This window comes from Wasmannia auropunctata, unplaced genomic scaffold (genome assembly GCF_000956235.1).
Source record: "Wasmannia auropunctata unplaced genomic scaffold, wasmannia.A_1.0 LD336055.1, whole genome shotgun sequence".
Lineage (NCBI taxonomy): Eukaryota > Metazoa > Arthropoda > Insecta > Hymenoptera > Formicidae > Wasmannia > Wasmannia auropunctata.
The window spans coordinates 593,962-620,674 of record NW_012026835.1 but is presented as its reverse complement, the minus strand read 5'-3'; the positions used below and the strand labels follow the sequence as shown (position 1 = coordinate 620,674).

Genomic DNA, 26,713 nt, shown 5'->3' with positions numbered 1-26,713 from the left:
CACTCGCTCGCGCGCTCGGGTTTATTGACCTCCGCTTTCCACCCGGAAAAGTCACTCGATCCGTCGGCGATCTCCACACGTGCCACCAGACTCGAGATGCGTCCCCGTGTGCGTGGGAAGCGAAAAGCTTTGAACGACGTGTGTCGACCACTCGAGCTGTTCGGAGCCCCGTCTGATGACTTCTCCCTGATTTTCCGCCGCTTTTTTCTCTCCACGCTCGATTTTCCTCGCCCCATCAAGTAGAAATGATGGAAGCCTATTGACGTTCCCTCGTAATCGATCTCGGCAGCTCCTTTCGCGATCTCGTCGTCCTGGATACTTTCGCGCGCGTTCTAGTTTCATCGTTCGTTCCTCCTCGACTTCGCAAAGGCAGGAAGCGGCCGTCTCCCGTGGTGCGTGAATTTTTTAGACGCTTCCTGCGCGGCTCTCTCCTGCGCGGGCCCCTACGCGAATTTCACTTCGTGGAGACATTAATCGCGTGACAAAGATCGATCGGCGAGACGGCTAACGAGACGCGATACATATCTCCCTGTCGCAAAAATTTATCTCGGCCATTTGTTTCCGATTTAGGCGGCCGCCACCGGTACGACTTTGCCGCCTCTTGGTCGATTGATTGCTTTCTCGAGCGATATGAAATTAATTTACGGTCGACTTTGATCGTCCGTACAATCGAATACGTTCCTTTGAGATATTTCTAGTTCCGATAACAACACTCACACTCGTTTACTCATTTGGAAAATAGTTTGAGTTTACACGAACTGAATTTTTTTGCTGTAACATCCTTTATTTATACGTAATACATATCGTGATATTAAACGAAACATATACATATTTTATTTGATTTTTATTTTAGACATTTGTGAATATTCTCTGCTTTATGCGCCTCTCATAGGGATTCTATGAATGTTGCCCCCTTATTATAATACAGGCTGTTGCAGTCATGATTCTCTCTCTTTCTCCCTCTCAGTTTCTCTGTTCTTATATATACCTTACCCCCGCCCACGCACGTACGCGTATAACTGCGCGAAACACGATTATATTATATGCGAAGGAACAGGCAGGCTGGCTCGCGCCGGAAGATGCTCGAAAGAGCGTGCGTGCGTAGCTACAGCGGTCTTCCTTCATCTCTGTGTCGTTGCTGCTGCCTGCAAGCTCTCGACTCGCTCGACGCAGAACCCGGGGGCGGACAATCGATACGATGATAAATTATTGTTGCGCGATGCTAAGATCGAAAGTTACATATAATGCGGCGGATTTATCGCAGTGGGATTACATTATTTTTTCCTCCCCGGCTAATGATTCATCTGGGAATCGTGGACCCCTTAGCGAGACACGCGTACCGCCTTAATATTTCACACATCGTACGGCAGAGATGCTCAAGCTCGTCGGCTGTTTTCGCTTTAAATATTTGGAAGTTTAAACATTACAAGTTTTGATTTATGTATCCAAAATATTATTGCCTATATCTGTTTTACCGAATGAAATTTATTAATTAAAATTAAATTCCAAAAATCTATAAAACAAAAAGTTATTCTGTACCAAAGAGTTACAAACACAAAATGTATTTGTTGAAAAATGCCTTTGAATACAGATAGATAAAAATTGGAGTTTTACATTTAAAGATTTCAGAAGTTTGCGTTCTCGTTTCCTCAAGAAATATTCCTGCCTCTCAATTTGAGAACTACTGACGCTGCGATCGGTAGATCGTAAAGCACGCTGAAACAAACTCCACCTTTAAAACATCGGAATTCTCGTTACGGTATTTTCAGGGCGTGATGCTCGGGTTTCGCGATGCGTGAAAAATCCCGAGACGTGCATTCAATTACGGCCACGCGCCTTGCCGCACGTGGAATACTTAATCGATCATCTCCCGCATTAAAATAGCACGCCAAACAGGCGTCGCTTCAATCCGCGCTGCGAAACTACGATGTCTTTCCTATTTTCGCGACTGGTTTTGCTCTTCTGGCATTTCTCAGATAAGGCGATGACGTATACCACGTCATCTTGTTACTCGTAACATTGAGAGGCCCCTTCTGTCTGCAAAAAGAATATTCACGTTCAATTTAATCCAAATATTTCATGTGTATGTATCTCTCAGGGAAATTTTATTTTATATATTGAATAAAAATAAAAGTTCGATCAACCGTAATGAGCTGAACAGATGTGTCGTACAGATTTCAAATAATACGAGCCGCTCGTATCGTCGCCGTTCTTTATGGTCTCCATCGCCGACGGCGCTTTCGGAAGCTCGGAGGACATTCTTCCGCTCCACCTTGCCATATCGTTAAACCGATATTGCAAACTCATGCATCCTGGGTGAGCAGTACCGAGTCTAGACGGTCGGTATTGGGATTCACCGGCAATATTCTCTCGCGAGAGAGCTACCCTTAAATCACGGCGAATCGACGCGAAGTCACGCGCGCGCGATAAAGCGCCCGTAAAATGCAACATTACGATTACGGTAGCACCGGCGCGGCGCGGCGAATCGGGGAGACGATCGTAAAGCAACCTCGAAGGGTGCGAAATCGTATAACGATCCGTTCGCTCTCGAACGGGAAAACTGAAGGATCTATCGTGATGTAATCGCACTGTCGCGGTTTCACAAAAGAATCTATAAAATTAGCGTTGAAACAGATCTTCCCCGACGTCCCGTTTAAATCCAAGAGAAATCCTTTTCTCTCTAAGTTCGGAATTGGTTGAGAAATGAAGTTTCAGCGACTGGAGGGATTTAGTTGTCGGTGAGCGCGTCCATGACTGGGCACCGACCGTATTAAGTCGCTTTAATTGCAACGTGAAATTTTTAATTCACGATCATTGTGAAGATAAGTACATATACAATCGGGCACGAGCGTACATCGCGTGCGGATTCGCGCGAAGCGATAATCACGACGGAACGGAGCGGCCATGTAACGTCGTTAAATTAATGATAATGCGTGCATTAGCGTAATCGGATCTCAATCTATTTGCGAGAGTTTTGACCGTCGTTACGGAGGGAATATCAATAAGACGTTGGGCGCGCGCGCGAGGGCGGGCCAGTGGTACGACTCGTCGACAAAGTGAACGACGCCGTCGGGAAACGAGGCGAGAATGTTTAATGCATTGCGGCCATTCACGGTTCCTTTTCGCTGGTTTTACCTCGGGCACACAGCCTCGCTGTTTTATTACTCGCGCACGTTTCAACGTTTCCTCTCTCGGACGAGCGTATGGAACCGTTGCGCATTTCGCGGCCGCGCTACGTTAACTGCCGCCCGTTAACTCGCGCTTTTAACGCCCGCCTCTAAAAATTTAATTTGCACCGTTTATCAATATCTGAAAATGATTGTTGCAAAATTTGCTGCCAGATTTCCCCGACTTTTTTTCTCGCTGTAGAATTTTCTGGAGGATTCGTTTTTGTCTGTTTCGTTATTAGTTAATTAATTGAATAAATGTAGACGATATATTTTTCAGATTTTCGGGCGATGCTCGATAACTCGAATTCAAGCGCGACAAGTAATTTATTCGTGCGGAGAGACTTAATTATCCGTTAAACGCGCTAAGAGTAATTTATGCGGCTTGCCGCGCGGAATATTTAATTATTTATGAGGCTACGCCGGCAGTATCAATGGCCAGAAAGTCAGTGGAGTGCATCACCGACGGAAAAAAAAGAACGAAATTGTAGAACGAAGTAGGAATAGGAAACGGTCATCCTGAATTATGCGAAGATAATGAGATAGCAGAATCTTTGATTGTAACAGCAGACAAATGTGTCGGTTATAAGTAAGTTAATTAATTAATTAATTAGTTAATTAAAATCTTTTGTCCATTGTACACGCAATGTTTTTCTATCATATCTTTTTACTCTTTGTACTTTCATCATTATGAGATTTCGTCGTTATAATTATTTTGCTTGTTCGGCGTTACGAAATGTCTGCTGAATATCGATAAGAAAATTAATAAAGCAGTGGATTTTAATTAGAATTCTTCCCTTTTAAGAATGCAAAGCAGTACACTTCCTTGCAATTTCCTTCGTCGTCTATGGCTCGGCATCTGAAATTCATGCTGAAATTATAGATCTCTAATAAGTAGCTTCACCTACAAGCTAACCATTTTGTTCGCTCGATTATTCCACGAAGATTCAGGATTCCATCCCGGCGCTCCATAATTTTATACGTCGTTTGCGATCGCCATTGAAACGTCCCGCTGTTTCATCTCGCACGGCCGTGTCCAACGCAACCGGATGCTATTTTAACGGTTCCTGCCGATTTACAGGAATCCGCAGGATAGAAGCGACCGTTGTCGTTAACGGGATCAATGTCGACGAACGCGCCTCCTCGCTCGCTCATAAATCATTATATCGGACCGTCAAATATGATCTCCATTCATTCGAGCGTAGGATAATGCGATGATAATTCTCGTCGATTAAACGCGGTACTGTCAGAGTTGGTTGAAACCAATTTTTAAATGTAATCCTTTTTATTATTGCTATTTCTTATAGAATTTGTTCACAAATTAATTTCGTGTACATACCATTTTTAAATTAAGTAAATTCTACGCTTCTTATTTCGAGCGACGATAAAATATTAGCGATGATGATATTTGAAAATTTATACAAAAATGTTTCTTACGCCAGTAGGGGATATAAATGACGACATTAATATGTAATGAAATAAGCGTAAACAAATTACAAATAAATTCATAAGATCTGAAGCGGATATTATGAAAATTATGGGCGAGCAAGAGAATGCCATTGCCTCGTTTGACATTCCTACTAATGTTCCCATTTAATGTCATCTCTCTTTAAGCCACCCCCGCATCATCCGCTTCCTTGTGCAGCTCACTGAATATTCACCGAGACTTCCCGTCTTCTCTCCTTCTTTCGTTCTTTCCTTCTCGCTTCCTTTGTGTGATGCCTTGTGTGACTTCATCGTGCTACTTCTTCCACTATTTTCGTTGAGAGACGTTTAGAGACATTCGTAGACATTACTTGAATCTTATTGTAAGATTATATTAGGTGAGGTACTTAGATAGTAACGATTTATATTTTGAGAATTACGAACGATTCAATATCTATCTTATCTTTTGACTAAAGAACAGCTGAGATTGCTTAACTGAAAAGTACGGCACGATTATTCACGTGAGACTTGATTTAAGATTCAAGAGGAAAAGGAAGAGAGAAGATTTGGGCTCCTTTGCCTCTCAGCATTTTTTTTAAGCGATAAAGTTAAAGTTTTTTTTCGCGATTTATTAATCGAGAATATACTAATATAATATACTAATGTTACAATAATAAATTGTATTTATTACCAGAGATAATGAAATACGCAAATTATGTCAAATTAATTGAAAATGTTCAAATATTTTATAGACTAATGAATTTAAATAGAATTATTCAGTTCCGAAAATATCAAAAAGAAAGAAAATCTTTAAAATCTGCTGCTATTTCGTTTCGTAATTCATAAACTTGATTCAAGTTTCTTCCCTCATTTAATGGCTCATAAATTCTCACTGAAAAAACAGTGCCTCTTTCATCATGTTCTTATCTAATCCGACGAAGCGTTATCCACGCTTGTCAAAATTTTATTAAATATGCGAGAAAATGCAGGCGTCCCGACGGCGCCGTTGATTTCCTCGGGATTGCAAATGTTACGGCGATGTTTCGTCTCCCCCATTCGACATCTACGCTAATGCCCCCCGTTTGTGTCTCGTTGTAGCTCAAGTTGTCGTGATGGCTCCTCCTCGAATACCCGTTGAATTCACTCTCGCTTTCGTTTGCCGTGTCTCCGCCGCATTCGCTATCACGGGGAGGAGATTCCCTTTCTAACGTTTTAATATATTCTCTCTGAGAAATTGTTTCTTCTAATCCGAGAACGCTCTTTCGCCGAGAATTGAGATGGACAGCGAGGAAATAGCAAGATGACATAACTTATGGCATACATTTATTCCAAAATACTTTCCGGAGAAAATTGTGTATAAAAATAATAAAATACACTCAAGTTTTTTATTTAATAATTACCTTTCTAAGAACAAGGGACTCAAAAATGCATTTTATATTTCCGTTTAGTGTCTCTACTACTTTATTTTCACCGAAAGGACAGAATAACGTATTGTGGAAAATACTTACAGATAGATTAGACTACTGTTGCGACAGACCAAACGACTGCTATTACGGCGCGGAGTTGCAGTTCCTATGATTGCAATACGCTTGTGTCTATTGCGCCTTCGGCTGCACGTTATGCAGCAGCAATTCTAAGATTATTATTTGACGTTTAACCTAATTCCTTCTCTTATAGATGATTCGACACACACTCTCGTGACAATTTGTTTATTTATCTTGAAAACTCGTATTCTCGATGAAATTAAGTAATTTAGTGACCATTGACATTTTCAGTTTTACTCTATCTTTCCGTGTGTATCTTTTCATTGTGCGTTACATGATACTTAAATTAGTTTGAACATTTTTTAACTTTTTGTTGTTAGAAATAATAAAAAAATTATTATTTAATCTAATTAAAATTTAAGTGAATTAATAATATGAATAAATTAATAAGCTCGTGCTAGGTTTTTACATTGATTAATTTTTCTCATCTATTGATATTTCTGTAGACTGTAATGCTCTAGGCAATGACCGCAGGTTAAAGATGCAAATGGATTCAATTACCATAATTCTTTCATGTTTAACTCGGCGATTTTCCATTCCGGCGCATCCACGTGTTTGCCCTAACAAAACTTGACACGCAACGAGGGGTGCATCTGTCGAACCAAAGCAAGTCACGTTATGAAGGGCGAGGCTCATTAGTTAATTAAACAAAGCTCGTTTGGACACGCGATCGTAGTGCGACCTTGGGTATCCCTCTCTTTATCTTTCCATTTATTATTTTTTCATATTTTCCATTTTTACGCGACCCCATCGTAGAAATTTTTTATGTCCCTTTCAAACGTGAAAATATCGTCGTTACCTCTGGTATATTTCGCTAATTTTACAGACGGCTAAATAAAAGAAAAATTCCAACTGTGACTTGGAACAAAATTAAAAAAAAGCTCCATGAAGCTCTGTGTGAAAATTGCTTCGTAATCAACCGTCTCAGATCCGCAAATGGAAATGCAATACACATTTTTGTAATTTTATTTTATAGAAATGTGCAAGAAAGTTATATTGAGGAACAGATTCGTATAAGCAGGAAATGTAGAATTTACAGGGTAAACAGGTGCCTTTATCAAGTCACCTAGCTGGTAAAACGCCGATTGAATCGTCATCGACATTGGCGGAAATCAATCTGCCCGCCGGCAGCTCGGACAAATTGCCGCGGTAATTACGACACGCGAAGTCCATTGTGAGTGTCGTTCGTTTCGCGCGATGTATCAGCTGCCAATTAGGAATCTCACCGCGGGCATTTTACTAAAAAAAAAAGAAAGAAGAAAAAAAATTCAAAGTCGACCAGTTGTTTGTAAAAATCCATTAATTATAGGATATAACTTTTGAAATATTACACGCTGGCGTTGTTACGTTAATTGTAACATATTAAATACAACAAGTCTTTTCGCAATTTAGTTTCAGTGAAATCACAATACATGTAGATCGCAAACTGCAAGATATAAAATTTCCTACGGCAGTTTCCTCGCGGAGTCTCTCTTCGCGAAGTCTTTTCGTCGTGTTTTCTACTGGGCGTCGCGGGGCAATAATTCGCTGCGAACAGCGGCCACTCGCGCGCTACTCGGTCGCTATCTCGTAGAAAGTGCGAGGCTTACCAAGTGCGTAAATATGTATTAGCCACAGGCAAGTGCGTGCATCGGCGTCCGGCACTTTTCCGATTTCACGCCGCGTGGAAAACAGCCTGAGCGGAAAACGAACCGGTGCAGCGCGCGCGAGTGGTTAATCGCTTTTATCCGTCATCTCGTTCGGCGGACGGCGGCGACCGGTTTCCAGCTACCATCGGAATCGGGTTAAACGCGAGGCAACTGCGAACGTCGCGTCGCGTCGCGTCGTCGGACTCTTTGCCAATAAAAGATACGCAAGGGTTATTCCCCCTCCCTCTGCACTTTCGTTAACACTCGCACTTACATTTTCTCACGTGTACGCACGAACGTTAATCAATCGATTCTACTTTTTTCTTCGCAATCCAGAAAACTCGATCACGACCCGTCGGGGCAATCGATTAAATTCGTGTCTGACGCGCCAGATAATTAATTTAGTAATTAAGCCCGTTTAATGCGAGAAGAAGGAGGTGCTCGAAAGTGTCTCGGTCTGATTTTAATGAATTTCAAATACGTTTCAGAGTAATTAAATGACGGAGGATGCATATACTTTTTTTTGCAGCTTCACGATTGCAAAAGCCTTTCGAAACTGGTTCATCGCAATTAAATTTTTATGGGAGAACGAAACTTTGTTTGAAAGTTTGGAATTTATAATAAATTTCTGAAAGCAGTGATATCTCTCGCGATGCGTTATCGCGCAAATTGCAATCTGAGATGAAAGCATGCGATGAAAGTAAGTTGCGCAATGACTGCAGCAGCCATAGTGCAATCGGTTACGAGCAAAAAGTTACTGCACACAACACGTTCAAACGTGAAGTCACTATTACAAAAAGTTACTGCACCACAGCACATTCAAACGAGAAGGCACTACTACAATCTAACGTCTTTCCAGTCGCTGAGAAAATACGAGAGTTTTTTGCTTGTCAATATAATTTTAAATATTAAATTAAATTATGAGAGAGAGAAAAATTTCCGATCTCGTACATTTATTGAATTTCGTAGAAATATTCTCAGAAGTGTGAACGTTTATTAATCATCTCGTTCGACGGAAAACAATATACAATTATTTTAATTAACAATCGTGCTGCAGCAGCGCTGACATATATATTTCCCACGAGATGCAGAGTATGTTTATTGGAAAGCAGGATATCACTCGTTTAATTAAGAGATATTGAAACGATTATAATAATCCATCGTATATAAGCGATCTAATGTTTGATGATATTTTTTCAGTCTTCAAATCCGTTTTAATCTTTTTTTTTAACACTTTGACACGCGTCTAAAGTTCAAACGCATAATCCAAAGCATTAAACGGGACGTAATTCTACCTCGGGAAAGTACATAGTGTAAACTGTAAAGATCAGTTTACAATTAATACGTCGAACGCCGATGGAACCTGCCGATCATATTACATCACACATGCGGGGTCAAAGGGGGTTAAGCATGATTTATATAGTTAAGCTGGCGTTTACGCGCGAGCTTATCGGAGCGAGAGAGGCGTTTGCGAAAATAGCGCGAAAATATTTTGCAGCCGAAGAAGCGGCGCGCCGCGCCGCGCCGCGTCGGCTCGGTTGATTTATGCAGCTCGATTAATCTAGGTTACTGCGTTATCGAGCGCGTTTGCGTATTCGCATAATCGGCAGGGTGAACGAACCTTCCTTCCTTCCTTCCTCGCTCGCAGTCGCGTTCGGGGAAAGTAAAAAAAAAAGTTCATCCGCGCGAAATTCGCCCGCGGCAAAAAGCCGCGCCGCGAGAGATCTGTTCTACTCGGCTATAATTGCGGCGTGTCAGATCGCCCGATCGCCCTGATCGACGGCTGTTGTTTTGTGCATAAATTAGGATTTTTCGACGCGTTAAACGAGTGCTGAAAGGTGGAAATTGAATCTGTCCAGAGGAACTGAAATAATGCATATTCATAAAGTGACATTATTACATCGCGCCTCGTGCGACCGGCTCGAAGCTCTGCGATGTTTTAACAAGTTCTAGATAGATGTAGTGTGATAATGTAATGTAATACGACAAAGTGGAATTATTGAAAACATACAACAAAAATATTGCGTGATATCCACTATCTGTTGCATTTTAATTTCCCTCACAGAGTACAAGACTAACACGATTGCGTTTGGCGAGGCGCCGATATCGACATTAATTCATTCTATTTTCCTGCATTCACCCGTTGCCGCTGATAATATGAACGTCGTCCTCATCTTGGTGACACACGGATCGGTGGAGTGCACGCCTTGGTGCACTATCGCACGCCGGCGTCGTCTTTGCCATTTATCAAATCGACACTTCGGCGCCCAGACTTTAATCAATACAAACTCTCTGATCCGTGTACTCGCCTACTGCGATATCGCGTCAGACTCGACGTTCGATTTGTGTTCAACTCGTTAAACAACGTTTCGTAATCAAAGCTCGGCCATTACTGTACGGTCCAATTTGTGCAACACAATTTTTTGTGCGCGCCGTTTCGAGAATACATTTTAAGAAATATTATGTGAAATATTAATTTTATATACGCAATGTGTAACGCCGTAATATTATTATGTAAAATCACGTTATTATTACTCCGGGGAATACACCGTGTTATTTATAGCGTTCATAAAAGCTTGCGTAAGCCAATGGCGCGTTCAACCCTTTCGCACGCATAATCGTGTGCGCGCGTACCTACGTACCTATCGCGTGACATAAATGCGACGCTTACAGTGCAAACGTTTAATTAAAGCGAGTAAACTTTGGTGGCCGTTGCATCGATGACAAAATTCGTCCACAAATAATAATTAAACTAATAAAGCAGGATGTCGGAAATATTTAAAGCCATTTGAATATCGTGGTCCAGAATATTTCTATAAATTTAGTAAAGCTATCTAAGCACTCTGATGAATCATCCTGTTATCTCCACCATAAGATCTTCACCATAAGATCAAAGGGAATTCCTCGAATTCCAAGTTTTCACAGAGGTTCTCATACTTCAAATATTGACAATATTTTTTATTGTACAAGATAGCCGATACGAGAGTTGTTGATTTGTCGTTCAAGAAAATTGAAAATCACTACCTAACTACGCGTTTTCGATCAGATCGACGGAACATTTTTAACGACGAAACGGCGCCATCGTTTTGAAGGGGGGCTTTATTTATAGTCAATAGATGTTTGCGTAAGTCAACCGGTGCACTCTCAACCCTTTTTAACGTGCGTAAACTGCACATACGCCACACGAAGACACGGGGCACCCACACGCAGGCGCGACGTGCGTCCGCGCGGAAAACTCGCGGCGAGAGGCGAGTATATTCACCTTAAGGCCTTTAGTCTAGTGCCGTCGCACGCGACGTGCGCATCGTGCTCACCGTGTGACTTGTATCCCTTCGTCGACAGTGCATCGTCGTGAGTCCGCTCGATCGGGAACTCGGGATTTACCCTCCGATGCATCTTCGGGGGGTTGCAACCACCGTGCGCTTTGCATTTTTCCTGTACGTCGCGTAATTTGCTTATCGCAGATAAATTTATTCTCGGTTTTCATCGCAAAAATAAATATAATCACGAATAATACTACGAACGATACGGGAATATATCTACTTGTACTCTACGCGATACTTTGCGAATTAAATTATTCGGTGAGATGAAACTTTCATTATTCGTCATAGGGTTATCATAATTAATTTTGATATCAATAATTTTTCGTAATTATAACTTCAATATAGATAGAACGGAAAAATTTACTTATTTACTTAACACTGATTAGGTGTCAATTAAACATGACGCGAACGTATTTATCCTCTCCGCGGCCACCTGACTTTCTCGTCGCGATGTAACTTCTTCACTTTCAACACTTGATATTTTATTCGAGAATTATTCGCTAATAGTGAGAAAGTGATTAAAAGTGGCGCCTTTCATCGCTCGAATAATCGATATTAAAAAAAAAGTAGAGATCTCAATGTAGCCGCAAAAGTTTGCGTTATGCCGACCTCAAATTGTCTCCGATTGTGAAGTGACAATTCGGCAAATGGACTCTCGATTAAATGGAAAAGTGATTATGCAAAACGCGGACGTTGTGATCACTCGTGACGATGATCGGGTGACGATGCTCTTTCGCTCCGACGAGAGGCTCGTCGGGGTGCGACGCTAATTGGCGATCGCGCAGAAAACGAGACTACACTCGAGAGAATCGACGCCTCGTTCGGCAGGGTGGGGAAGATGCTCGGGCATTTCGGTAGCAACGAGAGCATATTGGGCTATCTCACAGTCAAAGGTACAGACATCAACGTTTTTTCTGAACTCACAGAAGGAATAAAAGCTTGAAACAAATGAAAATAGATAATTAATCAATTTGCAACAGATCCTTGGAGTTCTTAACAGGAATGCGAGACTTTCGAGATAGGCAAAGAAATTAGCGGTTTTAATAATAGTAAATAACAGTAAAATTAACGATGTTCTTTATCGTATCAGCAGTGTTGATAAGACTCAATAGTTGTCTTAATTATAATGACAAGAATTTTAACAATTCGAGTGTCCATTATCAGTTTTATTATGCGAAGGGTGATTAAACGCCTAAACATTCGCATCGTAAAAATTTATTGTGATGATAAGCGATAAGAGTCGGCTCGGTGCAGTCGTATAAGAAAAGCGCAGCTTTCTGACAACGTGCCATGACAATGTGCTCGACTAAATTTACAGCAATTTAACGCCGCGCGATGACGAGAATTCGTAAATTAGCGGCGAGCCGAGTCACACTTATGCATTCGCCTATGTGATAATTTACTCCGACTTAGAAAGCCAGTGGAAAGTTGCCTTTTATAACAATTCTTGTTACAGCAGAAGCGATAGATTGGATCAAAACTTCGCGGTCGTTTTTTTACTCGTTGGACGTTTATTTATTAGTCTTTATAGCTATTTATATTCACACATTGTGCATGTAACTGAGATGTTTAAATATATCAACATGAACTTTATATGAAATTATTCATTTTTGTTAGACAACAATTATGAAACATTTGGACATGGTAAAAACTCAAAACTATCATAAATCCTTTAATTCTTAATAGAGAAAGCTAAAATGTTGTTAACTCTTCCATGATATAATTCATGATGATAATCTCTTCATGTTTAAATCAAAGTCGTATAAATCTCGTAGGTAATTTTAAATTAAAAATGAATAAATGGGTACTATTAGTCTCTTTTTCGAAAGTTTACATAGTGAATTAAACTTTGAAAAGTCTGCAAAATTTGTATGAAAGCTTTCGGATTAATAACTTATTTGCATTAATTAACTATTTTCCTTAACTTCAAAATGTTAATTTATTCTGCGATAAGTTTTTCGTTAATTTGTTTAAACTCTAAATTTTGCAGAGACTCTGCAGATATTTATATATTATACTTGTGCAGAGATTATAAACTATTACTACAAAATTTTCTTTCATTACACATTTATTCGTCTCTCTGCATGGAAAGTATATTAGTATAAGGTAAATCTGATGACAGATACGTTACGTATGACCGCATTCCCGTGTTTACTCAACATTTATCTTTTTCCGACGACCCCTTCTCGATAATGGCGTGGCCACGAGACTCGTCATAAAAGCCGGCATTGTGCCTTTCCCCAATCCTATATATTTCCTATTTTTCTTCACCCTCTTGTCATATCATAGAAAAAGAGATCGATACGCGTCCGAACGTATATTTCTTTTTGTGCAAGCTGTCACTACAATTCTTACCACCGTAAACAAATCTAAAAAAATAATAAGAGCTACGTAAAAACGATTACAGAGCGTTTTGAGTAGCAAGCCAAAGTCCACAAACCAATTGGAAGTTCAATGCTCTTACGGAAAAATTCGTTTATTTACAAGACATCGCAGTTTAAAATCTTTTTGCATTTAACTTTCTCTCTCTGTATAATTTGCACGATATTTTTGTTCAATTTTTTTTAATATGAAAAATAAAGGAAAAAAGGTAATAAATATTCTCGATAATAGACTCGATAATTGGGAAAGCAAATGGTAAAAATTATGAATATATGCTTGTTTCTATATTTTACGTGCTAATAAAGTGTCATAAGTTGAGAATGTAGTCTGTGATTATCTAGGACGGTCCGCCTTCTACGGTAAACCTTGGCAATTAAGCCAAGACAACTTAAATTTTCCCCGAGACGAGAGAACTTAGACTGAAGTTAACACACAATTTCGCGCTCTTTACACTCCGCCAGATTACTTATAAAAATTTTGCATAATTCCTTTATTATCAATTCAAATTAGTCATTCCCTAATGGAAGGTTGGCTCCGTTATTAAAGAAAAATGCTCAAACTTTTTGCATTTCAGCATTTTCTTCTTTTGCAGTCTGTTTTTTGAACTCTATTTTAAATACGCCGGATAAAAATTTTGCTTGCGAGTTTCGCACGCTCTCTTTCTTTTTTTCATCGTGGACTCCGTCATCAAAAGCGATCGGTGACGTCGTTCGAGGGAAGATGGTCAAAGAGCACTCGTGTCGAGAAGCCGTGACTCACATGTTCCCGTCCATGTCTTCCGAATGCGAATGACCAGTTGATCCACGTCGAGGTGTTTGCGAACCACGACGGAGTCACGATGCGTACGCGCAACTTTGCCGTAACGGTAGTCGCCGGGTACAACTCGCAACTTGCGCGTTGTTCGCGCCTCGTGGAAAGTGCGTTGCACACGCACACACATATACATACATACATACATACCAGTTTCATTTTCATTCACCGCACTTCGTAACTCGTTTGAGGAACGCTGCAACGCACGGTGCGGATTCCCCGCGTGTACATATCATCCGCACTTCTATTAATTCTCCAAAGCTGACACATTTACAGCTTGGTATTACAATACGCGCTATTGCAACTTCACCGTCTTGATATATGCGTCACAAATACGAAAAAAAAGTCTTATATAAAGATTATCTGATACAACTTTAAGTGTGACAGCTGCGTAGGTACATCGTTCTCGTATTTAACGAAGATGCAAATTAAAGCGGATTAAACCGACATTAATTTTAATGTGTAATCCGCAAACTTTTCTTGAAATAAAAAACTTCTTCTGTCCAAGACAAAACTTGCGTCGCAGATCAACTGGAATTATCAATAATTAATTCGTAGTTCCCTCGGCGATTTCCTATCGCGAACAACGTAGACCGGACAGTGCGTGAGAAATTCGAGGCGGACACGAATCTGCATGATAAACGTTCGCGAGATTCCTCGGTTTCTCTTTCGCATTCGCAACGTCGACGTCGGCGGTTTCACGGTAACGTCGCGTCGCTCGTGACGATTCGCGCGGCGATATCGTTCGCATTCCATGGGGTGCACGTCACTCACCGACGACCGCGGCGTCGTCGGCCGAGGAGTCGCGTTCTGAAAAGTTGCAGAAAACTGCACACTAAACTACATGCGCCTGTACTCATCGCTTGTAATCATTAAGATGCAACAGAATGTACTAAAAGATTAAAAAAGAAAAATAAGAACCGTCAGAATTCAAATTTAAACGCTGAGGTGTGTGTGCGTGTGCGTGTGTGTGAGAGAGAAAGAGAGAGAGAGAGAGAGAGAGAGAGAGAGAGAAAGAGTTTCAATGTTAAATATAATTCGATTATGGAAATATGATATAATTCTATTTTATATTATTGCTATCTCTGACAGAACATCATCAAAGTTTCAACAATGTGCGCTTTCTTGCAGTGACCTTTAAATATCACCTTAATTTAGTGGCCTCTCTGAATGAATGAAATTAAAATAGCCTTGTATCATTGATTTTACGACTGTTACGTAAACTTTCTCTGACTAAATCGTCTCGACTAATAAAAGTTATAAAATTACACGAAGATTCTGATATGCTTATAATTTTCTTGATGAGCTTGAGAAGCTAACAGCCTCGCCGTGGCCACTTTACATTGATCATGAAAGTAGTCTTGACACTAATTCGCACATTATCAATTAATCGCGCCGCACTTTTTCGTAGCGACCTGACACACTCACTTGCGATATCACCAAAGAGAGGCGTGTTTCCGACAGTGGCCTCGTTCGCTCTTTTGCGACTCAACGCAGTATCACGCCTACCGTGAATTGTACAAATTCATATTACTACTCACTTCCAACGTTGATTACGAAACGTTCCGCGAAATAAGTACGACTACGTACGCTTCGATTCTAGTTGAAAATAACTCTTTTAGATTATTATTTTTTTCTTATTTTTTTCAAGTGCTTCACACAATTAAATTTTGATATTTGCACAATCATTTTACATTTGAGTTGACTATAACTGTGCACAAGTCTAAAATTACATTATTTCCTTTGTTGTATCGATAATTAATATTATTTCTGATACGAGTTTACATCGATAATAATCAGATTTTCCAAAGAAAAGAATAATATTTCCCGCAGATCTCAAATGATATAATATCACCGTGCGAATGATAAAATTCTCTCTCAGTAGAATATGATATTTTGCGATAGCCATATTCGTCGGGTTTTCGAGCAGCGTACGTGTGCACTGCTGCACACACCATTCGCGTGCGAGATACTCGGCTGAATTGCCGCCTGCTAATTTCGCTAATTGCTGTGACGAGCTCCGTGTATGCGTGCTATCACATCCTGATAGCGGTACGTGTATACGTGTAATTATGACGTATACACGACGCGTGCGTGTATCAGGACAGACGCCGGAGATGCACTCGAATTTATCGTTTATCTTTTCTTGAAAAATCATGGCGAAGTCTCTCAGTCGACTTGACGACTCCCAGTCGTATAAAAGAGATAATACACATTTAAGATAAGAAACGAGCAATTTATGGACCATTATTTTTTATTGTAGTTACGCAGAGTGATAATGTATTCGTTTAATCTTTTTCTTTCATCGTAAAATGTGAAACATACATGCATGATATTTTTGTAGATTCCCAGGATGTCGACCTGGATGCGATCCTCGGTGAATTGTGCGCCTTGGAGCGACGTTGCGACGGCGACATCGCCGCCACTCCGGCGCCAGATTCACAAAGATCAGGACGACCCACCAGCGCAAGAATCAATCCAGGCGACAGTACTGATATCAAAAATGAAGGAGGTACGTTTTTTGAATGAATCAAAAAAATGTTCTAACGACATATTCTTCATATTTATCGTAATGCTAATGTTTGATCTTGTTGCAGGTATGCGCACCGATAGTCCCGATAATGATAGTGCGTTCTCGGACACAGTGTCCATGTTATCCAGCGAAAGTTCGGCAAGTAGTAGCGGCTCCGGACACAAGCCACCTCAGACCGCCATGCACACAGCTCCTCAGCAACAACCGCATCAGCTTGTCGGTGAGTAACATTACATCGATAACTTCAGATTATTGATTGGGTCATTGATTTAATTGAAATTAATTTAAATTTTGTTAAATCCTTTATTTCTTTCATTTGTTTTACGCGTGAGCTATTTGATTCGTTTTAAAATACTTGAACGGCAGATATTCTATTTTTAATTGTATTTATATTTATATCCGATATAGGATCGTGAGTAAATTTGTTTGTAATTATCTCTTCAGATGCAGCGAGCAGAGCGAAGGCAGAGAAGATCCGCCTGGCGCTGGAGAAGATGCGCGAGGCGAGCGTACAGAAGCTCTTCATCAAAGCGTTTACGTTGGACGGCAGCGGTAAAAGCCTCTTGGTCGACGAAGGGATGAGCGTCGCGCACGTGTGTAGGTTGCTCGCGGACAAAAACCACGTGCCAATGGATCCGAAGTGGGCCGTGGTCGAGCACTTGCCTGATCTCTTCATGGGTGAGTCTATTATCTTCTATTTGCCGACCGCTAATTGCCAGTCTGGTGACGCAACAATCCTTGTCCGATAGACAATATTTACACGCGACATTAATTTTTAATGCTAACATCCTCGTTTTTCATCGATATTTGCTAGCGCTTGAGATGCCTCTCTTACGCTCACGGTAAAAGGTATTATTAAAAAAAATATTAGATAAATAAATTCTATATATATTATTATAAAATTATCAACGTAATATTTATATTATACGCCTTCAAATGACATGCAGTGCCATTATATCTTTTTCTGAAATACATCGTAAGTCTCAGGAGATAATTTTATAGTACTATCAGTGTCGGCCTGTAAAAACTAACAAGATGTAATCAGCAAAGTATTAACGAAACTTTCAGAGAGGGTTTACGAGGATCACGAATTGTTGGTGGAGAATCTTTTACTATGGACCAGGGATTCCAAAAACAAGTTGCTCTTCGTGGAGAGACCAGATAAAACACAGCTATTTCTCACGCCCGAGCGATTTCTTCTTGGTCCCACAGATCGTGGCGGCGGCGAGTACGACGACCACTCGAGAAATATCCTATTGGAGGAGTTCTTCTCGAGCAGCAACGTCGGCGTGCCCGAGGTAAGTGACGGGACGACGTGTTTACGATCTCATTGCGTCTTGGCAACCGGACCGAACGACTGCAACGAGTTCGTTGACATACATCCCACTTCTCCTCTGCATCGATTACCATTCGCCTTCCAGGTCGAGGGTCCGCTGTACTTGAAATCGGACAGCAAGAAGGGCTGGAAGAGGTATCACTTCATTCTACGAGCCTCTGGTCTTTATTACTGGCCGAAGGAAAAGGCGCGCACCGCTCGAGACCTTGTATGTCTGGCGACCTTCGACGTTAATCAGGTTTGTCATTTTTACACTCTTTCTCAGTCAGCGATATATCATAGAATAATCCTGATTGCAGATATGTTTTATTCATTTCTTATTCTATTCTTTACGATAATTTTTAGCAGTTGTATCCATTATATGTTATCATAATTAATTTTTTATCTTAAAATTATACGATCTTCTCCTTTTGCTATAATATCATTCATTAATCATGTGAGTTGATTTCTATAAAGAATATCACTAAAATTATTAACCAGGTTTATTATGGCGTCGGCTGGCGGAAGAAATACAAGGCGCCCACCGACTTTTGCTTCGCCGTGAAGCATCCACGACTGCAACAACCCAAATCCACCAAATACATCAAATTTCTCTGCGCGGAGGATAATGCGTCTTTGGAGCGATGGATGGTTGGCATTCGCGTTGCAAAATACGGCAGGCAGTTGATGGAGAATTATCGGGCGCTCGTAGATGAGCTAGCGCAGGAAGATTTGGACTTGCTGGCACATGCCAGATCGTGCTCGGTCAGTTCTATTGCTACACCACCAAATCAGACCCAGTATAACACGACGAATGACAACGCCAGACAGTTCGCGGAGAATGTGAGGCACAATAACGAAACGACAGTCGCCACGACGAGGCAATACGATGGCCAGAGACAGAGTTACAATCCGGAACAACGGCAGAGTTACAACAATGACGGCAGGCTGAGTAGAGCGAGCAGCTCCAGCTCCAGCGGATGTTTATCTGATGGGGCACCGAGTAGTTGTGAGGTGAATATGATTTAATGCTATTTATCGCCGTATTAACGATAAGTCTATTATAAAAAAAAATTATTACATACTATTATTGCTGTTGCATCGCAATTATCAAATACAATTATTTAATTTTTGCATATTAATCGTTCGGCAGGTGGCTTTTGAATGCGGTGAGTTTCCAACTGGCACGATAAAACGGAAACCATCTATGAATCCGAAGTTACCTCTCACATCGATTACGAGGCAATTGAAGGAAGTCGGCGAAACCGTTCGAGACGAACCGGACTCTTGTCCGAGTCCAACGAGCTCGGGATCTAGTACGCTAACTAGAAGGCACAGTCGTCGACGAAGTGGTACTGACTCCGACGGGTCCGGAACATTGAAGAGACATCATAGATCCGGAAACGCGACACCCGTCAGCCCGGTACCACCCGGCACGCCGGTGAGGGAGAGGGCGAGTCCTATGGGATACAGCAGATCGGAGAGTCAAGATTCGAAGACGCCGACGAGTCCGATACAAGCGTGCATGGTAATTTATATTATTAAGAAATTTAATATGTACGGATTTAAAGTTTATTCGCTACATAATGAATAAATTTGTGACCTACAGATGGATTCGATTACTTCGCTGCCACCGCCACCATCGCCGTCGAGAGTCGTCGAGGAAGTCGAATCCGACAGCGAACCGCTTCCGCCGCCACCTCCCGAGATGTTCCGATCGAATCTTTCGTTGGACTCTCTGCCACCGCCGCCGGCACCCGGCGAACTTCCGGTTTGCAACACGCCGGAGCTCACGGGCTCCTCGTTGAGTCTGGCGTCTCTGCCACCACCGCCCAGCCCGCTCGTCGGTGAAACCGGAACGATACGTCGCGCTAGACCCAAGCAGTCCACCCCTACGAACTCTGTGACTCCCGAGAGCACGCCCACGCATAATCCCAATCCTAGGTCACAAGCCAATCAAATATATACAAATAATATCGCGCTGAACAGTAACTCGGTCCAAAATTACAATTCGAACGCGTCCCCGAACGCTCATAACGTGAACAACACCGCCAATTCAGTACCCTCCCCGCACAGTTCCTATCCAGGATCGACGGCAAGCACGCCGACCTACGCCCCGAACTCGCCTAATTTCACATCGCCACCACCCTTCGTGCCGCCACCGGCTTATGGCACTCAGCCGCCAATTACCAATTCCCAGAGTCTCGGCCGGCAAAATTCTAAGGTCGAATCGATATATCAGTCCGGTCATCATAACACGATCCAGCCGATCAGGCCGAATCCCAACATGGACACCGTCCGACGTAGCGCTATGAAGCAAGGAACTGGCCATTACGCAGCGCCGCCTTATCTGGCCGAGTTAAAGGCCGCCTCCAGTCCGCAGCCGCAACGACGAGTGACCATCCAGGAACCGCCGACGTCGCCCAAGTCAAAAACCGGAACTGGCAAGAAGATCTCATTCAATCTGCCGCCCCAGCAGGAACCCGGCAGTCCCGCGTTGCCGCAAAGAAAGCCGACGCCGCCTAGAAGATCCGACAGCACTAGGCTCACATCACCGAAGAAGTTGGCGGCGTCTGACCAGGCGCCGCCGGGCGATTTTCTCAAGGACCTTCAGAGGGTAATGAGGAAGAAGTGGCAAGTTGCGCAGAAGTGCAAGCTAGATTCGACGACGACGCCGCACGAGGTGCTCGGCTTCCGGGATCCACCGCCCGCCGTGGCCGACTACAGAGAGACCAACGTGTCCAACTGGGTACAGGAACACTACGGCGCGGACAATCTGTACGAGAATGTATACGCGACGGATCCCCACGGACCGGTCGAGTACGCGTCCAGCCCGGCTCGGCAGACGACGGTACGGTTCGCCGATGAGAATCGTAGCATGAACATTGTCAATGCGATCGCTGGCAAGAGGCGGCCGCCACCACCGCCGCCCAAGAGGGCCGAAACCACGCATCTCACGACAACCAGGGCGATGCACTGACAATAGCAGATAATTCAGCCCCATCCCGAGAGGCGATGGTATTGCTGTCTCTGCGGTTGGTGGAAGGAATGAAAATGGTGGCGGGGGACGGCTCCGTCGACGCAATGCTTCGTCGCTGTTTCGGGATGTTGGGTACATCGAGTCCAGCTTGCTAGAAAGATTTGTCAATGGAAGATGAAACTTCGAAAGATATGTTTCTCCAGTAAAAAATAGGTTGTATGGTTTCGTTGCCGAGCTCTGTATTAAATCTTAAGAGTCGAATAAGAAATTAAGAAAGAAGAAATCGTTTGGATAACGAAAGTTAAAAAGAAAATATTCGATTCTGAACGGCTCTGTAATAAAGAATAGAATTGACAGAATCTATAATATCTCTATGGATATCTATATGGACAAAGAATCGTTCAAATTAAGCAGCAACGAGATTACGAAAAGTTTGAAATTATCACGACAAATCGTAAGTGCAAGAGGATGAATGTCGACGAGCCGTCCTTACCAAAAGTTCTCCTTGACCCGCGTAAAGTAACTGCCGTTTAGAGCTGAACCGAAAGATGAATGACGTAAACGCTCTTTTGAACCGAGCAACGAACTGAATTGAATTCGAGCCCGCGACAGAGATTCGATGGCGTTATGGCCGATCAAAACATAAGGAACACTGCCGCACATACGAAGGATGTGATATAAATCTTAAGCACTATGCCCACGATCTAAGGATCGCGTGAAGAAGAGGAGGAGGAGAAGCAACGTGACAAAACGCACGATTTTTTAGGCAAGACGTAGGGATTAATTGACGATTTTATGCAGAATGAAGAGTTCTGTTTGTACGCAAATTTTATAACCGCTAACTGCCTCGTCTGCGATTTTCTCAAATATACTTGGATGTGATAAATAATATAAAATAACAAATATAAATATATATATATACGAATAATCTGTTCAAATATTCCCAAGTTTTTTTTTCTTCAAAGAAATAATAATTTTTAATAATTTTACGAGTCCAACATTTAATAAAAAATGAATTCATTTGGCATTTACCTCGAGAGGACATTGCTCCAAAAATATCGCGAAGATATTTTACAATACATACTCTAATGATAAAAATGGGGATAAAGATGTAATATACTATATATATTTTGTCTCAAATTTTCGCTTAATTAAATTTTTCGTAATAAAAAGCTTGATAATTCGGACTGTATTCCCAAAGAGTATGAAGGGAATGCATGTTCTGTAACGCGTAAGCCGCAGCGCTCAAGGAAATCCCGAGAAAGTCGCCGCGAAGCGAATTTGATCTCAGCTCGAACTGGAAGCTCCCCGATTTATCACAGCGCGAGTGTTTCAACGGTGAAGAATACAACTTTATCGGGCATCTTCTATACGACTAGAGCGTCCTTTGCGATCACATCCTTGTGCATAGGTATATATGTATATAAACTGAGTATGTACGCGCGTTTACATCGCTATATCGATTTGGATGCTGTATGTGTAGTTGTATTATATTATACAATCGGAGCACGCTTCATGATATGGAACACGATGACGGGATTTACGATTGTCCGTACGTTTATTGATTGTACCCAATAGAACTACATGACGATAATTTTTCTCGCTCGTCATCGGAACGAACTGTGCGTGACGCCTCGTGACACGAGGACGCGAGATCTCGTTTATGCCATTTTCCGTTTCTTTTTCGTTCGATAACGGAGGAAAATTGACGACGTCATTCTGAGAGCCAGACGGATCAAATGAAAAAAATATCGAAATTCTCGTGAGTCTCCGAACTGGTTAACTCTAGGAGGCTAGATAGATAATAAATTTCTTGAATACTTTAAATAAAATCGCCGAGGAACATGCGAACGTGCTAGGTATCCGTATTCGCTGAATCCGTTTATCTTGGTGATTTAACTAACTTTTTCTCTTATTTCAAGTATTCGATTTCTAGAATTAGTCAAAGAAAAATTCGATCCAGATGCGTGCAATTGTCTCGTGTCGCCGACCGGAGAGAAAGCGAAATATATGCGTCGAACGATCGCGAAGATCGTCGCGCTGGCCAATGATGAGGAACAATATCGTGCATAGCTTCCCGTTTGTGATCACCAATGGAATCTTCAGCAACGACTAGCCGAGCCTTTTTCAGGGTCGCGTAGCTGATGTAGTTTTATATCTCGATTTGTATCGCGTTTGCATGACTTACATGTGAAAGTTAACGACTCTTCGGACTCTACAAAGCATCTGTATCGTCGAATTTTTATATACGAAACCGGTAGCCGCTCGAGAAAGCCCGTTCGTGCGATATTCAACCCGTAGAAAGTATTTTATAAGATCACAAATTTTGATACACAGAAATATTTCGCCGTAGTTATACGCGAGTATATGGATAGGAAACTGCAGGGCTCAGCATTACGAGTGTAGTTTTTCGACCAATTTTTCGAGCCGACAAACTATTTCCAATTTTTCATTTTTTTTTTCGACATTTCCGAGAAGATCATATCCACAATAATCTCTCCATCTTTCTAAAATCTATACTGCGTGTATGCGGGATACTGTAAGTGATTTGTCGACCTGCCTGCGGTCGACAGATCACTTTTGATTTGTCAACGTTTTTAAATTCCTAAAAAAGAGTATTCACGCCGTGCCTGCGCGCGAGAATTTTTTCAATTTAAAAAAAAAACCTGCCGTGTACGACTGTGGATTTTCCAGTTTTATAAAGATCGCGTCGTTTTTTAATGCGCAATCATGCAATTTTTACGATTTTCACGCCGTGCCTGTGCGCGAAAATTTTCTCAATTTTCAAGGAGATCCGCACGATCTCGTATCCGGACGTGCTCCCTCGAGCGAGCGCCGTATAAGCGAGCACGAATCTGCGTGCTGTAACACAATCGAATTACTTAATAATAATAGCTAAAGACTAACTTAAAGTGGAACCGTTGATGTCGATTTAACTATATCTCCGCCTTACGCGCGGTTTAATCAAACTGAACCAATAATATAAATGCATTTTTGAGACTAATATATCGACTTTACAGAGACTAATGACCTTTTTCATACGAATTTCTAAAATATATTTTCCGCGAGTATGAGTATCAGTGGCCTCTGCACTTGGAACGCGACTCGCGAAATCTTATTTTTCAAATAATTTCGTTTCGAAAAGATTTCAACAATCTCTACATTTTATATTAATTAATTTTTTATTTCGTTTTTATTTTTAGATCTAATTTTATTTCTATCGTGATTTGAGATGGACTTCTATATTTATTAGCGATTTATTAATCACTCTAACATAATTTTCTTTTCTATTCTGAAGAAATTTTGTAATTTTTTTCACATTAAAATAAGTTCTCACAAATTCACCGCGCGTTCACGTCGCCGACTTATTCCAAGTGAACTGGAAAGAGGGACTGGTACGGGACTCGTTGGGAATGCTGGCGCGTGCCGAGATGAAAACTTCTTTTGTATCCGTACTCCTTAAGAAACTTTCGCCAAGCTGAACACTCCAGGCAATCTGTGTAGGTAGCTTTAGTATTCGATGTACGCGTGCTGCCCGCTTGACTTTCGTGGGATGGATGAGTTAATCGACCGTCCATTTCTGATGAACAATAATTTGATTGAAGCTTTCGCGTTCAGATTAGTGCGATTGGCAATAGGAATCTATAGGGAACGAAGTCGAGAAAGCACAGCAATGTTTATAATGGTTAACAGAATAATAACATTTTGATTATTGTATTCGGGGCCGGCTTAAAAGATTAATCAATGATTAGATCGAAGTCTACGAAGTTAAAAATAAGTGGAAGAAAGTCGTTTATTGCGAAACAGGTTTTTCTTCATTATAACAATTTTTACGAGTAGATTTAGCGAACGAAAATACGTTTTTTTTTTGCATTGAAGAATCTTTATATGAGAATTGAAGGGAGCTTTTTTTGAGCCGGCTTTTTTTCGATTGCATACTCTAAGTTGTTCGTATAATGTTCTGTAAATATTGTAATGAATGATATACCACGAGGAAAAATTATTGTCGGTGATGTCGCGCGGCCGAACAATACGATACAAACGTGTTTACGTTGTTTGTGAGAAGTAAAGCGAAGGAGATGAGAGTGAGCCTTCGAAAACTCTTTGGAAGGGATACGAATCTTGCTACGACGGAGCTTCACTGCGTTTGATTTAATCAATTGTTTCGGCTAGAGAAGATCGCTTCGGTCAGTTATCGCGAGGACGAGAGACCTCGGACGCTGCGTTCGCATCGCTATCAGGTCGATTCGATGTAGCTTAACAGTTAGACTTTAGGTCGTACTGCAGGTTGTTTCGGATACACTCTGTGCAGATGTGTGTTTAAAAAAAATTGTGACAATACTGACATTATTTCGTGAACGAACCCGACGCCAGTTGTTTAGGTATAACGCGTACCGAGCGAACAAAGAAATGCGCAGCAGTTGAAATATTATAGGTATTATATTCATGTTTTTATGTAAATAAATTTTTGGTATATTTCAATGGTCGACGACCATCTTTTCGTTCCCTCGCATCCCTGTCGTTTTAATATATATTTATCATAGAAATCGGACGCATGTGTCGCTACAGTGCAATTTTTATTCTTAAAATTAATTTGTAATAATAATGTTTTTTGTAATACGAAAATTGTTATTGAGGATTCTATCAATTCTCAATTACCGACAGTAAATGAAGATTTCGAAGAAATATTATTTTTCTATAAAAATTTTGTTTTGTGTATCACGATAATTTTAATATATTATGTGTATGAGAGAAAAAATGTATTTATTTAAGTTTTTATTTGATATTTTTATATAGTTTGACGTTTAAAATATCTTCCAATTTATTAACCATCGGTAATACTAACTGTTGGTCATAAAGTAAAAAGCCTTTTGTTTTAGATATATAAATATAACAATAAAAATTAAATATTACAAAAAATATTTATCCATAGACATTGCACGTTGCAATACTTTACAGATTTTTGTAAACTCTACTGACTATATTTCTAAAATTGATCTGAAATATCTGAAAATCTTCATTGCACTACAACATAACGCACGATTGTCGGAAAACAATTTTGATTTCTTTAATTTACGCTTTTTTATACGTTTTTTATATATAATTATTATTTTTTATACATCTTTTCCATCTTTTGCACGAACTTTTTTGACATGATTCTCTTTTCTCTCTTTCTCTCTCTCTCTCCTACCTTCTCCTCCTTTAAAATTTCAAACCGAGTGCTTACCCTTCTGCCGGCGGGCATATAAGTGGCAAAAAGGTGCGCGCTTCCGGTCATAAAAGCGCCTTAATAAAAAGCCCTCGTTTTTAATATTCTCAAGCCGTGTGTGAGGGACGTGCTCGTAGATACACATAAACTTGCGCGGTATTGAATTTTCCAGCTTTTCTCGCCGCGTAAGCCAAGCTTCGTCGTAAAGCTATGGTTCTCTCTTCTTTCTCTTTTTCTCATTCTCCCTCTCTCTCCTTTTTTTATTCTAATACATTAACGATAGCCCTCGTGTCAGCGAGCATGATTCATAATTCATCTGTCGCGTTCTTTGTTAGTGATTCTTTGTCGCGACCGGCTCGCAATTAAGTTGGCCCGATAAAAGTTTGTGATAAGAACG

The 26,713-nt window shown here is 41.1% G+C and overlaps 2 protein-coding genes and 1 long non-coding RNA gene across 7 annotated transcripts in view; 2 read left to right on the top strand and 1 right to left on the bottom strand.

Moving 5' to 3' along the window:
* The window catches only part of LOC105450777 (amyloid beta A4 precursor protein-binding family B member 1-interacting protein), a 113,998-nt gene extending 91,978 nt beyond the window's left edge, over positions 1 to 22,020 (top strand). For 4 of the 5 annotated variants that reach the window (XM_011690780.1, XM_011690777.1, XM_011690779.1 and 1 more), the window contains 8 exons: positions 16,624 to 16,791; positions 16,877 to 17,032; positions 17,257 to 17,490; positions 17,881 to 18,110; positions 18,234 to 18,386; positions 18,629 to 19,141; positions 19,281 to 19,655; positions 19,737 to 22,020. In XM_011690780.1, coding sequence (XP_011689082.1) covers positions 16,624 to 16,791; positions 16,877 to 17,032; positions 17,257 to 17,490; positions 17,881 to 18,110; positions 18,234 to 18,386; positions 18,629 to 19,141; positions 19,281 to 19,655; positions 19,737 to 21,107 — 3,200 coding nt within the window. In that variant the 3' untranslated portion in view covers positions 21,108 to 22,020. Of the gene's footprint in view, positions 1 to 11,031; positions 11,981 to 16,623; positions 16,792 to 16,876; positions 17,033 to 17,256; positions 17,491 to 17,880; positions 18,111 to 18,233; positions 18,387 to 18,628; positions 19,142 to 19,280; positions 19,656 to 19,736 lie in introns of those variants that run through there. The other variant, XM_011690782.1, reaches the window with a different exon arrangement.
* LOC105450779 overlaps positions 1 to 26,713 on the bottom strand; it is a 129,168-nt gene that overhangs the window by 14,505 nt on the left and 87,950 nt on the right. The gene's annotated exons all lie outside the window — the stretch shown is intronic.
* On the top strand, positions 22,050 to 25,589 carry LOC105450778. The gene is made up of 2 exons (XR_974495.1): positions 22,050 to 22,966; positions 23,044 to 25,589. It is a non-coding gene; the product is annotated as an uncharacterized LOC105450778 (long non-coding RNA).